General features: G+C 38.0%; 2 protein-coding genes across 2 annotated transcripts in view; one reads left to right on the top strand and one right to left on the bottom strand.

Moving 5' to 3' along the window:
* LOC141047223 (uncharacterized) overlaps positions 1-3,158 on the top strand; it is a 50,669-nt gene extending 47,511 nt beyond the window's left edge. The window contains 2 exon segments of the mRNA XM_073542176.1: positions 1,418-2,839; positions 2,842-3,158. Of these exon segments, the coding sequence (XP_073398277.1) occupies positions 1,418-2,839; positions 2,842-3,083 (1,664 nt within the window). The 3' untranslated portion in view covers positions 3,084-3,158.
* The window catches only part of LOC141047240 (uncharacterized), a 640,258-nt gene that overhangs the window by 601,397 nt on the left and 23,833 nt on the right, over positions 1-15,028 (bottom strand). The window lies entirely within an intron of this gene.

Genomic DNA, 15,028 nt, shown 5'->3' with positions numbered 1-15,028 from the left:
TGGTACACAAAATGAGAATGCTGGGTCTGGGGGAAAATGTATCTAAATGGTTAACTGGCTTAGTGATAGAAATCAGAGAGTGGTTATAAATGGTATATTCTCTAACTGGGTCGCTGTGACCAGTGGGGTACCGCAGTGGTTGGTGGGACTTTTTCTCTTCAACATATTTATTAGCGATCTGGTAGAAGGTTTACACAGTAAAATATCAATATTTGCAGCTGATACAAAACTATGTAAAGCAGTCAATACAAGACTGCTACAGATAGATCTGGATAAGTTGGAAACGTTTTAACAATGATAAATGTAAGGTTATACACATGGGAAGAAGGAATCAATATCACCATTACACACTGAACAGGAAACCACTGGGTAAATCTGACATGGAGAAGGACTTGGGGATCCTAGTTAATGATAAACTTACCTGGAGCAGCCAGTGCCAGGCAGCGGCTGCCAAGGCAAACAGGATCATGGGGTGCATAAAAAGAGGTCTGGGTACACATGATGAGAGCATTATACTGCCGCTGTACAAATCCTGGGTTAGACCGCACATGGAGTACTGTGTACAGTTTTGGGCACCGGTGCCCAGGAAGGATATAATGGAACTAGAGTGAGCACAAAGGAGGGTAACAAAATTAATAAAAGGGATGGGGAACCACAATACCCAGATGTTAGAAAAATTAGGATTATTTAGTCTAGAAAAGATGACTAAGGGGCAATCTAATAACCATGTATAAGTATATAAGGGGACAATATAAATATCTCTGCGAGGATCTGTTTACACCAAGGTATGTGATGGTCACAAGGGGGCATTCTCTGCGTCTGGAGGAGAGAAGGTTTTTCCACTAAAATAGAAGATTCTTTACTGTTAGGGCAGTGAGAATCTGGAATTCCCTGCCTGAGGAGGTGGTGATGGAGAACTCAGTTGAGCGGTTCAAGAGAGGCCTGGATGTCTTTCTGGAGCGTAACAATATTGTATCTTACAGTTATTAGGTTCTTTAGAAGGACGTAGATCTGTTAATTTATTCTGACAGAATATAGGCTGAACTGTATGGACAAATGACTTTTTTCGGCCTTGCTAACTGTTATGTTACTATGTTATAAAAACTGGATCGGTTAGACTGGAGCAATTCCTCAAAAACCCATGCTGATATGGAGTTTATTCTCATTGAGATAATCCAGAATAACATCCCTCAGAAACCCTTCAAATATTTTACCAACAATAGAGGTTAGACTTACTGGCCTATAATTTCCAGGGTCACTTTTAGAGCCCTTTTTTTTTATTAAACTGTGAACTGTCATTGTCCTGGTGAATAATTAATATTTTTACATAGCTTGCCATTTGTACAGACATTTTAAGTAGAAAAATATTAAATTCAAGATTTTATTCAAAAATAATAATTGGTTTTATTCTTGGCAGATGACTGTACCAGGAGATCAGAGGGACAGCTGACATCTTCAATTTTTAAATCAGATGATCTTGAGATCCCACAGGATACAATTGAAGTGAATGTTATTACGCCAGATATACCATCATCCCTTCACAGCAAACATCTGTCATCTGATCCTATGAAACAGGTCCTGTCTTCTGATTCATTACCGACTACTAAGGAAAATCAAAGTCACAAAATAAACATTAAAAAACTAATTGCTCCTAAAGCAAAAAAGCCATTTTCGCGTTCAGAATATGGAAATAGTTTTCTCCTTGAAAAATCTTTTCGTAAACATAAAAAAATTCACACAGCAGAGAAAACAATTTCTTGTTCCATGTGTGGGAAATGTTTTAACCATAAATCACATCTTGTTAGACACCAGAGAAGTCACACAGGGGAGAAGCCATTTTCGTGTTCAGAATGTGGGAAATGTTTCAGTCAGAAATCAACTCTTGTTACTCATCAGAGAACTCACACAGGGGAGAAGCCATTTTCGTGTTCAGAATGTGGGAAATGTTTTACAGAGATAGCAAATCTTTTTACACATCAGAGAAGTCACACAGGGGAGAAGCCATTTTCATGTTCAGAATGTGGGAAATGTTTTAGTCAGAAATCAACTCTTTTTACACATCAGAGAACTCACACAGAGGAGAAGCCATTTTCATGTTCAGAATGTGGGAAATGTTTTAATCAGAAATCACATCTTGTTAAACATCAGAGAACTCACACAGGGGAGAAGACCGTTTCATGTTCAGAATGTGGGAAATGTTTTGATCAGAAAGCGCATCTTATTAGACATCAGAAAACTCACACAGGAGAGAAACCATTTTCATGTTCAGAATGTGGGAAGTGTTTTACAGAGATGACAAATCTTTTTACACATCAGAGAAGTCACACAGGGGAGAAGCCATTTTCATGTTCAGAATGTGGGAAATGCTTTACAAAAAAATCAAATGTTATTAGACACCAAAGAACTCACACAGGGAAGAAGCCATTTTCATGTTCAGAATGTGGGAAATGTTTTAGTCAGAAATCAGCTCTTGTTACTCATCAGAGAACTCACACAGGGGAGAAGCCATTTTCATGTTCAGAATGTGGGAAATGTTTTACATATAAATCAATTCTTGTTAAACATGAGAGAACTCACACGGGGGAAAAGACCCCTCCATGTTCAGAATGTGGGAAATGTTTTAATGAGAAATCAAATCTTGTTACACATCAAAGAACTCACACAGGGGAGAAGCCATTTTCATGTTCAGAATGTGGGAAATGTTTTAATCAGAAATCACATCATGTTAGACATCGGAGAACTCACACCGGCGATGAACCATTTTCATGTTCAGAATGTGGGAAATGTTTTACAAATAAAGTAACTCTTGTTAGACATCAGAGAACTCACATGGGGAATAGCAATTTTCATGTTCAGAATGTGGGAAATGTTTTACAGAGATAGTAATTCTTTTTACACATCAGAGAAGTCACACAGGAGAGAAGCCATTTTTTAGTTCAGAATGTGTGAAATGTTTTAGTCAGAAATCAACTCTTGTTTCTCATCAGAGAACTCACACAGGGGAGAAGCCATGCACACATTGCGGATTTGCTTGTGGAATTTTCTGCGCAGATTCTGCATCTCTTGGCAGAAACGGCACATAAAAATCCATGCATTTTATGCGGCTTTGTATGTATGCATTTTTGTAAGCTAAATAAAGCTTTATTCTTTAACAAAAAGAGTTGTGATGCCATTTCCTTGTCCAACCTTGTCTTTAACCCTGCTGTTCTGTTCAGGTCATAGTGACCCGTAGAGAATTTGTGTGGCCCTGTAGATATTTTTCTATAAGTTTCTAAAACTTGAGGTTGGGTCTATTTATTGCATCTACTATTGTATATCAATTTATTTATTTCCTAAATTATTTCAATGGGGTCGTACACACACTCTGCCGGGTGTATGCTGTTAGGAACGGCGGAACGCATTAAATAAAAATAATAGAGTGCGTTCGTTGCTCGGGGTCCACCGTGCAGTAGGTGATTATAACCGCTGCTGAGTGAAGGCAGGAGCAATCTCAGTTAATTCACAGAGATGCCAAACAAGCACAAACACAAAAGACAGCCTGTTGAAGTCACAGTACTCAGTAAAAACGCACACACGGTATCAGGTCACAGGAGTAGCCCGAGACGGCGGCACTACGTCCGTCTAGACCTACCGTGTGCGCAGAATCGCAGCTGCGGACGCAAAGGGGGCTGCTACTGCAGCGCGGCGTGGACACTGCCGCTAAACGACAAGGCGCAAGCGCAGTGTCGGACGCTAGCAGCTGTGGATGTTGCAGCAGAGAAGCGCTGGCGCTGATTCTAAACTCAGTCCCTAACCACATACGTAATATCAGAGGGAAGGGGCTTTTAATGAGTCATTCACAGAATCATACATCTGTCCTTATACACACAGCAGCAAGTAAGTCTATACTAGCTGTTCCGCCATGCGCGCCTTTTATAGCGGCAAGCTTCCAGATCTCTGAGATGGACCAATGAGATCTGGAGCGGGACCTGAGCACATGACTCCCGATCTCCAATGGGAGATCGTCCCATGAGCATGCTCAGTAGGAAGACAGAAGGACTTAGCCTCAGGAGAGATTTTCTGCAAGGCAATCTCCTCTGCAATCTCCTCTGCAGTAGATAAACAACAGGAGACTGCAGAGTAAACACAGAAATCCGACGCCTAACATTTGTATTGAGATCTGCGCACCATAAAAATGGCTTTATATTGATTATTTTTGGTGCGCAGTCTATACTAAAATGTAGAGCGCATCCAGAGAGATCACTAGGTGTGCACTACACATGTAAATTCTGCGCAGAACGTGCTGTGTAAGAGGGCCTTATTTTGTAAAGCTGAGCTCTAAAGGCCTCCAAATGATTTTTTTTTGCTAAGTAAGTGTCTTCCCTGCTTATCTCCTTGTCATTAGGGTCCTTATCTTCTCTGATCTTATCAGTATACATATGCTAGCATGCTTAGCCATTTGACCTTTCAGTTTCTTTGCACAGCAGCTCTGTACACATCTCTGTTCCAGGCTGTATCTTGGCTTTTTACAGGTATCTAGCTTGTTATGCTTTTCTTATTCAATTCTGTTGGTAGATTGTATATTGTAAAGGAATACTTTTATTTTATTTTTTTACATGTACTTAGTGTTATTACTGTGTGATTCTGTAAGCTATAGGTCACTGCATACTGTCTACCCCCATGGCCACTACCAGCGATGCTTCAAGAATAAAAAGAAAAAGGTGCAGCTATTGCCCTTATTCTTGCGATAACAAAACAAGTATTACATGTTCTGGATGCCAACAATTCTTATGCAAAGCCCATGTTTATTGTTCTTCATGCAAGAATACATAAAGTAATATTACCATATAAATATGTTCAAATTGAAGTGTTTATTATCTTTAATTTTTTTCACAAAATGTTTGATTTGATTGTTTTGGTTTGTTTTTTTACCACATGTGTAGTTTGCTATTTTTCGTTTTGCTTATTACTAAGTTTTTTCTGAATAAAAAAAAAATAGATTTCATTTTTATTTTTTTTTATTTCCAAACATGTTCCCATACAGTCTAGTAAGCAAAAGGTATAAAATAATTGAGTTAGAGTATCTAAAATCAAGATTTAATAAACCGGGTCATAGTGACCCAGGAGCAATACAAGTGTATAGTACATGGGAACAGAACAGCAGGGTTAACATACTCCACTGAAGAATGTTTACACACACAGACAAACCTCTCCGATTTTTACGATCCTTTCTAAACAGACTGTAACCCTGTAGGTTAAATTCCCAGTTATACCTTTCATCTAACCATGTCTCGGTTATTCCCACTATGTCATAGTTACCTGTAGATATTTCTGCTTCTAGTTCTTCCATCTTGTCAGGCTTTCTGGCATTTGCGAGCATGCAGTTTAGAGGATTTTGTTTTGTTCCAATCTCCCCCCTGTGGATAGTTTTTAGAAATTTTCTTACCTTCCTTCTGAGTATGTTGCATCAGGTCTTCTTTGCCACACCTCATAGCCTTAATCAGTATATTTTCATGTTCGAGTCTAATGTTTTTCTTCCCATCCCATCTTGTTCTAGTTTAATGCCCTCCTGATGAGTGTATGGGAAATCTTGAAAAATGAAATTCTCAAAGCACAATTGTTAACAATTCCGAAAAGAGGGAAGAATAGGAAGCAATTAAGGAAACCAGGATGGATGAACACAGAACTTAAACACATGCTAAAAAGGAAGAAAGAAATGTTTATAAAATGGAAAGAGGGAGGCATATCTAAAGAAGAATATAATGCTGTCTGCAGAACCTGCAGGGCACAAATCAGATATTCTAAAGCTGGCAATGAATTGAGGCTTGCGAGAGATGTCAAAAGCAATAATAAAGGATTTTGGGGATGTCAAAAGTAAAAGAAAAGTCAAAGATGCTATAGGATTTTTACAGGATGAAAATGATGAAATGGTAAGACAGGATGTTGAGAAGGCCGAACTTTTAAATTCCTATTTTGCATCTGTTTTCTCTCAGAAAGGAAATATAACATCAGCTGTTCTTCACTGTCCTATTAACGGAATAGAAGAATCCAGGATATCTATAAACAGAAAGATAGTGAGGAAACACTTAGCTAACCTAAATGAATTCAAGTCTCCAGGTCCAGATGAATTACACCCCAGAGTACTGAAGGAGATAGCAGAATAAATTTTTGAACCCCTCTCCATAATCTTTGAAAATTCTTGGAGAACAGGAGAAGTCCCAGAAGACTGGAGAAGAGCAAATGTTCCTATCTTCAAAAAGGGGAAGAAGGTGGACCCAGGCAACTATAGGCCGGTGAGTCTGACTTCTATACCAGGAAAGATCTTTGAACAAATTATTAAACAACATGTATGTCAGTACCTGGATAAGAATGAAGTGATTAAACAGAGTCAGCAAGGGTTTGTAACTAACAAGTCATGTCAGACTAACTTAAATTCCTTCTATGACGGAATCACTGATTGGGTGGATCAAGGAAATTCTGTAGATATAGTATATCTTGACTTCAGCAAAGCATTTGACAAAGTATCTCATACAATCCTTATTGAAAAAATGAGTAAGTATGGAATGGACAAGGCAACTGTTAGGTGGATTCATAACTGGCTTAGTGATCGGACCCAAAGAGTGGTCGTAAATGGCTGCACATCCAGTTGGAAGAATGTATCAAGTGGGGTACCACAGGGCTCTGTCCTGAGCCCTGTATTGTTCAACATCTTTATCAACGATTTAGATGAAGGAATTGAGGGTAAACTGATTAAATTTCCTGATGACACAAAGCTAGGAGGGATAGCTAATACTAGAGAAGAGAAGGAGAGGATTCAAAAAGATATAAATAAACTGGAGCAGTGGGCAGCAACTAACAGAATTGGTTTTTAACAGGGAAAAATGCAAAGTACTACATCTGGGCAATAAAAATGAAAAAAGCATATACAGAATGGGAGGAATAGGGCTAAGCAACAGCACATGTGAAAAAGACTTGGGTATACTAATAGATCACAGACTGAATATGAGTCAACAGTGTGATGCAGCAGCAAAAAAGGCAAATGCAATTCTAGGATGTATTAACAGAAGCATACAGTGTAGATCACGTGAAGTCATTATTGTCCTCTACTCCTCTTTGGTCAGACCTCATCTGGAATATTGTGTCCAGTTTTGGGCACCACATTTTAAAAAAGACATCAACAAACTGGAGCAAGTTCAGAAAAGAGTGACCAGAATGGTGACCGGTCTGCAAACCCTGTCTTATGAGGAAAGGTTGCAGGATTTGGGAATGTTTAGTTTGCAAAAGAGGAGACTTAATAGCTGTCTACAAATATCTAAAGGGCTGTCACATTGTAGAAGGATCATCTTTAATCTCATTTGCACAAGGAAAGACTAGAAGCAATGGGATGAAACTGAATGGGAGGAGACACAGATTAGACATTAGAAAAAACTTTTTGACAGAGTGATCAATGAGTGGAACAGGCTGCCACGATAAGTGGTGAGTTCTCCTTCAATGGAAGTCTTCAAACAGAGGCTGGACAGACATCTGAGTGGGATGATTTAGAAAATCCTGCTTTGAGCAGGGGGTTGGACCAGATGGCCGAGGAGGTCCCTTCCAACTCTACGATTCTATGATTCTGTAGCGAGTCTTCTGGCGAATGTATGTTTCCCAGGTTTGTTGATGTGTAGTTTGTCTCTGGCGAGGAGTCCGTCATACAGCTAATTCACACCGTGGTCCAGGAATCTGAATCCTTGTTGACTGCACCATTTTCTTAGCCAGTTCACATCAAGGATCCTGTTCCATCTCCTGATGCCATGTCTGTCTACTGGAAGGATAGAAGAAAAAACTACATGTGCATCCAGTTCCGTTACTTTCTTCCTCAAGTCTCCAAAGTCCTTGCAGATTGTCGGTAGGTTCTTCCTTGCCGTGTCATTGGTGCCAAAAAGTATCAGAAGAAATGGGTGGACATCTTTGGAACTGATGAGCTTTGGTATCCTATCGGTTACATCCTTGTTCTTCGCACCTGGGAGGTAGCATACTTCTCTTGCAGTTATGCCCGTTCTGCAGATGGCTGCTTCTATGCCTCTCAGTAGTGAGTCTCCCACTACTACCACTCTTCGTTTTTTGGCTTTACTTTTTGTACAGCCAAAAAGCTGTTGAAAAGGTAAGAGGTAAGCTACAGACTGGACCAAGGTGAGTCATTGGACGTGGTATATCTTGATTTTTCCAAAGCGTTTGATACCGTGCCACACAAGAGGTTGGTACACAAAATGAGAACCCTGGGTCTGGGGGAAAGCGTGTGTAAATGAGTAACTGGCTTAGTGAAAGAAAGCAGAGATTGGTTATAAATGGTATATTCTCTAACTGGGTCGCTGTAACCAGTGGAGTACCGCAGGGGTTGGTGGGACCTATTCTCTTCAACATATTTTATTAACGATCTGGTAGAAAGTTTACACAGTAAAATATCGATATTTGCAGATTATACAAAACTTGGGCCGAAAGTTGACAGATGCGGTTTAACAATGATAAATGTAAGGTTATACACATGGGAAGAAGGAATCCATATCACCATTACACACTGAACAGGAACCCACTGGGTAAATCTGACATGGAGAAGGACTTGGGGATCCTAGTTAATGATAAACTTACCTGGAGCAGCCAGTGCCAGGCAGCAGCTGCCAAGGCAAACAGGATCATGGGATGCATAAAAAGATGTCTGGATACACATGATGAGAGCATTATACTCCATCTGTACAAATCCCGGGATAGTCCGCACATGGAGTACTGTGTACAGTTTTGGGCACCGGTGCTCAGGAAGGATTTAATGGAACTAGAGTGAGTACAAAGGAGGGCAACAAAATTAATAAAAGGGATGGGGAACTACAATACCCAGATGTTAGCAAAACTAGGAATATTTAGTCTAGAAAAAAGATGACTGAGGGGCAATCTAATAACCATGTATAAGTATATAAGGGGACAATACAAATATTTCTCCGAGGATCTTTTTATACCAAGGAATGTGACGGTCACAAGGGGGCATTCTCTGCGTCTGGAGGAGAGAAGGTTTTTCCACCAAAATAAAAAAAATCTCTACTGTTAGGCATGGAATTCCAGATTCTCACTGCCCTGAGGAGGTGGTGATGGAGAACTCAGTCGAGGGGTTCAAGAGAGGCCTGGATGTCTTCCTGGAGCGTAACAATATTGTATCTTACAGTTATTAGGTTCTTGAGAAGGATGTAGATCTGTTAATTTATGCTGACAGAATATAGGCTGAACTGGATGGACAAATGTCTTTTTTCGGCCTTGCTGTTATGTTACTATATTATAAAAACTGATTGGATCGGTTTGACTGGAGAGATTCCTCATAAACCCATGCTGATATGGAGTTAAACAGTTATTCTCATTGAGATAATCCATAATAACATCCCTCAGAAACCCTTCAAATATTTTACCTACAATGGAGGTTAGACTTACTGGCCTATAATTTCCAGGGTCACTTTTAGAGCCCTTTTTTATTAGACTGTGAACTGTCATTGTCCTGGTGAATAATTAAATATGTGAATGTGTCAAATTGTTATATTTCTGTAAAGTAATGATAAGAGTAATATTTGATAGAACGATATTTGTTTGCCACATGATTGAGATTCTGCTTTTTTCTGCTAGACCAAGATTTGAAGGTCGATTCCACCATATAATGATTGGTCCATCTGTTCTGTAATAGTTTTCACATGTGGGGTTGGGTTTGTGTATGTGTTATAAACTTTGTATGTTCATAGTATTTTTAGATGCCTATGAGTAAGGACATAAAGTCCGAAACGCGTCAGACGTGCGGGGGATGATTGCCCCCTGACATTTCATGACATGTATGTTTTTAACATTTTACAAGCAATGGATTAAATAAAAAGACAAAATATGAATTTTTATGGAAATCACCTGGTGCTGGTTTTTCCTTTTTTGCCTGGATTTACAAGTGGACTCCAGCCACACTAAACCTGGCACCCGTGGTCCTGTGATAATTTGGTGAGCACTGAGAAAATCATTTTCCCCTTTTCCCATATTGATTTCTGGAACTACAGCATCTACGCCTATATGATTCAGCTTCATTAGATAGGGCAGAAGCCAAAACAGAGGAAGCACCCTGGGGCACAGCAGGGGCTGCAGCGATTCCAGCATCGTTATTAACATCAGCAATGCTGGGTACAGCACCTGCAAGCAGGGTTGACACACTTGTTGGCAACTGTGTGTTTACAGTACTGGCATTGGTTCCAGAGTGTCCTCCGCAGAGGTAGAGGTACTGCCTCTGGAACCCATATCATTGTCTGATGGCTGTACGGGATTGTGTGGTGGCTGCAGTGGGGTTACTATCAGTGATTCTGTAATAGTACAATACATGCTTAGGACGCCGACATGTGGGGAGAGAATGGTCGGGGAAATAGTGGGTGGGGCTACACTCTGCTCGGCACGTGTACAGTAGCACTGGAGCGGCAAGTAGAGGAGCAGAGAGTGTGGGTGGGGAGGGAGTGGGCATAGCTAATTCGTCTGATCACCGTGCATGTAAGCGCCCGACAGACAGCAAAACAGGAGCAGAAAGGGTGGGCGAAGCTACAGTGGGTGGAGCTATGGCAGGCATAGCTACCGTGTCTGCACGGCACTCATGTGAATGCCAAGCAGGCAGAGAATTGAGGGAATAGGACTGGGGCTCAGACAAACCGGGAGGGTGGGAACGCCTTGCGGACCGCCGGCCTCCTGTTACTGCGGCAGCAGGGGATAGAAGATAGGCACTAAGCCCTGAAATCAGGGTATTCAGCCATTGTTCACCCTCCTGCTATGCCCTGGCATGCAGAAGTTCAAGAAGGGGTTCAGAAATCACTCGCTCTCAACCAGACAGTGCAGATGAGCACCTCCAGGACCCAAAGGGGAAGGGGAGGAGACAAGCAGCTGTAGCAAATATGTACCAGGTAAAAGGGGGGTTGAACATAGCCCAACTGACTTTATTGGCCAACTTAAAATGGGCCAGGTCACCATAGTCTGACAAAGAGGGAGAGGGAAACCCACCAAGATTAGTGAGTGGCAATCCATAACACACAAAATGAACTGCAACCGTCAATTAAAGAAGGGGTCCAGTTTCAGGAAGAGATCCATAATAAAATTCATTTATTTGTTAATTGGAAATAAGAAAACAAAGTCTATAGATGAAATATAGCTTTAATATCTGTGCAGTGTCACCTTTAAAAACCTGGACTTACATTGGCTCGCCTTGGATATTCTGGAATCCTCCATCGTACTGGTCTTTGAACAGGTGTCACGTCTTTGATCAGCAAAGCAAGGGTTAAAATGACTCTTCCTTGCTAAACATAGCACCATTACCAGTCCTCAGTCCTAATGCACAGGACACATGTCAGGGTTGTAGCTTCCTGACAATTACCTTCATTGTTCATCAGTTTTTCATTGAAGCTTTTCAGGTGATAGGAAACCTCTGGAACTTGATAAGAACGTGATAACACAGTTCATCTAAGCATCATAGGATCCTCGTCCTCTTGTTGTCAGGTTAGATACTTTAATTGTGACTGTCAGTGGTGGATACTGCACTTGTGACTGTCAGTGGTGGATACTGCACTTGTTATTGACACAGTCTATTACTCAGAAATCATAGCTTTGTTACCTTATGGGACTTCTGGATCGCATTCTTCTTCTTGCAACTGGTAAGAATCAATTTAGAAATATGAAAAGTCTTTATTAACGTAATTTCATTATCTTGCTTGAAGTCTTCATTCCCTATTCTATACCAAATCTGGTAATTTTCCTAACCTATAATATCACAGCGTACCATAGCAATCAGTAATATCCATATAATTATCAGAATTTGTACCATATATGGATTTCAATGTTTGAAACAATAAAACAATAATAAGTTATAATACATTATTATCCATATTCTTCATGTGATAGAACATTTTTTATGTCATAGGTGTAATTATCTTTTTCAACCTATAGGTGTCAGAGTGTTTTATGTAACAAGTGTTTTCATCTTTATTATTGAAACTTTATTAATAGAATATATTAGACCAATAATATGTAAGAATATATAGCCATGAACCAAAATAAGAATATATGAGTGAGCAAATGAATGAATAGATGGCTGAATAAAAGAATTGTTGCATATAACTCAGAATTGAAACATTTTCCTTTGTAATGGATCCATATCATTGCTATATTTAATGAAGCAATATTCTCATAGTAGATATTACTTTATTAAATATTGATGGTTTTTTCTTGATTGACAGAAAAAAATAAAAATTTAGGAATTAAAATAAAAATTGAAAATAAAAATAAGAATAAAAAATAAGAATAAAAATAAGGCCTTTATGTTGATACCAAATGCGGAGTAGTTATTTCCTCCGTAACATATACCCTTAATATTTCCATAATCTGGATTATTTCATAATTGTCAAACTTGTGTTACCAAAATATTCAAATTATGCAACTTTGCATGTAATACTCCTCTTAGTGTAAAGAAATGACTCTATAATACTTAATGTTATTATACCCAATACTTATACCATTGTACCTTATTAATATTTCTTCTTTAATACCTCTTCTTCACACATTTGAATAATCAAATGTGATGATGTAGTCAGGATAAAAAACATATTTCCCCCTTAATACCAAAAAATATTGTTTCATGAAATAATTCATTTATCAAAACCAAAATTAAAAATATAAAATTTACACAATTTATAAATTAATTATTTGCTTATACCATTTATTTGTCTGAAGATGTGTAACCATTTAAAATTAATTTGAATATCAAAATTATCCTTTGGAAAAATTAATCTAAATGTAGATTTTCTTAATAAACCATTTTGATGTGCAATTGCACTTATCCACAATTAACTAAATCAGGAGAAATATATGTTGTATAGATAATTTTTTTCATTATATATCTTAATATTCTAATAATTTAACTGATCTGTATATTTTTTGTAAAGAGTTTTTTTTTTTCTTGCATACAGAATCCTGAGGCCTCTCATACATCACACGTATCACATTACTCCTAAGCAGCTGCTCATTCACGCATCTGTCACTCAGACTGTGTCACATATAAGTTCACACCAAATTATCCCACATACAGAGGTATGAATTCATATATATTAACCCAAATTATTATGCTAATTATCAATGCGCATTGTAAACTATTAAATTTAGTATTTAATATTTCTTTGAATATTCCCCAAATACACATAACAAAAATATATGTTGTATAGCTATACTTGAATTTTGGGCCTGAAAAAAAATATTCATTTGATTTGCAAAAGCTGAGACCCCTTGAAAATTCTTTTCACTAAGGAACAGGATAAATTACAGCACTAAACCCAGGGACATGGTATACCTATTATTAGAACAAGGTTCAGATTTCACATGCTGTGGTTTGTCATGTCAAGCCATGCAATAAAGGAATACACACAGAACACATTTAAAATGCAGTTAGTTATTTTCTTTTAAGTGTTAAATATATGAAATCATGCAATTATTCCTGTGTAAATAAAGGCATAAATCCTTGTAAGATAATTTTTCCCAATTAAGTCCTGCTTTGAAATGAAAATTCTAAGGAAAAATAAAAGAGAAGGTTAATTTCATATTCATAATTCTAAATATTATTACTGGAGTAGATTTTAATTTTCAATAAAAAATACAGTTCTACAATCTCTACTTCTACAAACACTCTATATACAGTATACTGTATGAATATGTATATCTGCAAAGCTGTAGAACTACAGAATTATACTCTATATAATAATTACATATAACTGACTAATACATTGTATAACACTTTTACACAATATATATAATTACTTTTTTTAGCCAATTCCTAAACCCAATCTTATTTCTCTGCAAAAAATATCCTGAAAAGTTTTTGCGATTTTGAAGCTGATGGATCCTCTGAGCAAAGTGTTCAGCTTACAGCCCATGTCACTCACCACCTGCTTCTGTCTGTCAAATTCCGCCATCTTTTTTACAGAAAGAGGATCAGAACTTTGAATTTTTCTTAACTCAAACTGTGAAGTTTTTCGGTGGTCTGCATCATTCCATAAGGCTTAAAGCAAACATGTGATTTTCTTCATTCTTCATAGATTTGATTGCAGGGATAGTTTGATACAGGCTTCTGATAAGATTTTACTTTGCCTGTCTTTTCAAAATTAGCATGATTTATTTTCCTTTCACGATTCTCGTGTTTCCTAGCAAAATCAAAGGATTGCGCACATTCAACTAAAGAATCTTTTTGTGACGCAATAACACGAGATGCAGGATTTAGAAACCAAAATTTGCTTACAAAACTCCTTATGAGGGACTGTGTTTTGACATTTTCAAAGAGCATTCTGTACAAGCGGTCAAATATGGACATAAATGTATAAGTGCATTCCTTCTGACCAATCCTTAATTTTTGAAGAATATCAATATCTGGATAATTTTCATTTGATGCACAAGAAATCAGAATTTTTAATCTGTCTTTATCATTTAAATTCACATGTGTTTCACCAGATATCTTTAAAGATAATTGCCTGGAAAATGTTACAGGAATCCACATTTTAAACACCAGATTTTTTTCCTCATTAGTTAAATCAAATTTGTCAACACAGCTTTCAAAAACCTCAGAGTTTCTACAAACATTGATTTTGGTATCATATGCAGGAATGATTTTGCATATTTTTAACAAATTTTTCCTTACTTTACTTCGGAGTTGGGCCTCTGAGTGGTCTATTCTTAGTGGTACGTCTTTCCCTTGTACAGCATCTACGTCACTTCTGAAGTCTCCTCCTACTTCTCCATCTTGTTCCACGTCTGCAAGGTCACCTTCAATGGCTGCTACAGACACTTGATTACAGTCTTGTTCAATCTCCCTAACTTTACAGCCAATCTCGGGAACATCACTATTTTCCTTTGCACAGTCATTTTTGAATTTTTCTGTTACAAGTTTATGAAATACATCTACCATTTGAAAAATATTTTTACATTTCTTTCTTTCTCTACTAAAGGATAACAGCTTAGAATCTAACTTTAGATTCTCAAC

Source organism: Dendrobates tinctorius, unplaced genomic scaffold, assembly GCF_039654945.1.
Source record: "Dendrobates tinctorius isolate UK_male_01 unplaced genomic scaffold, ASM3965494v1 ptg000126l, whole genome shotgun sequence".
Lineage (NCBI taxonomy): Eukaryota > Metazoa > Chordata > Amphibia > Anura > Dendrobatidae > Dendrobates > Dendrobates tinctorius.
Note: the sequence above shows the minus strand (reverse complement) of the source record. Positions and strands in the feature narration are given on the sequence as shown.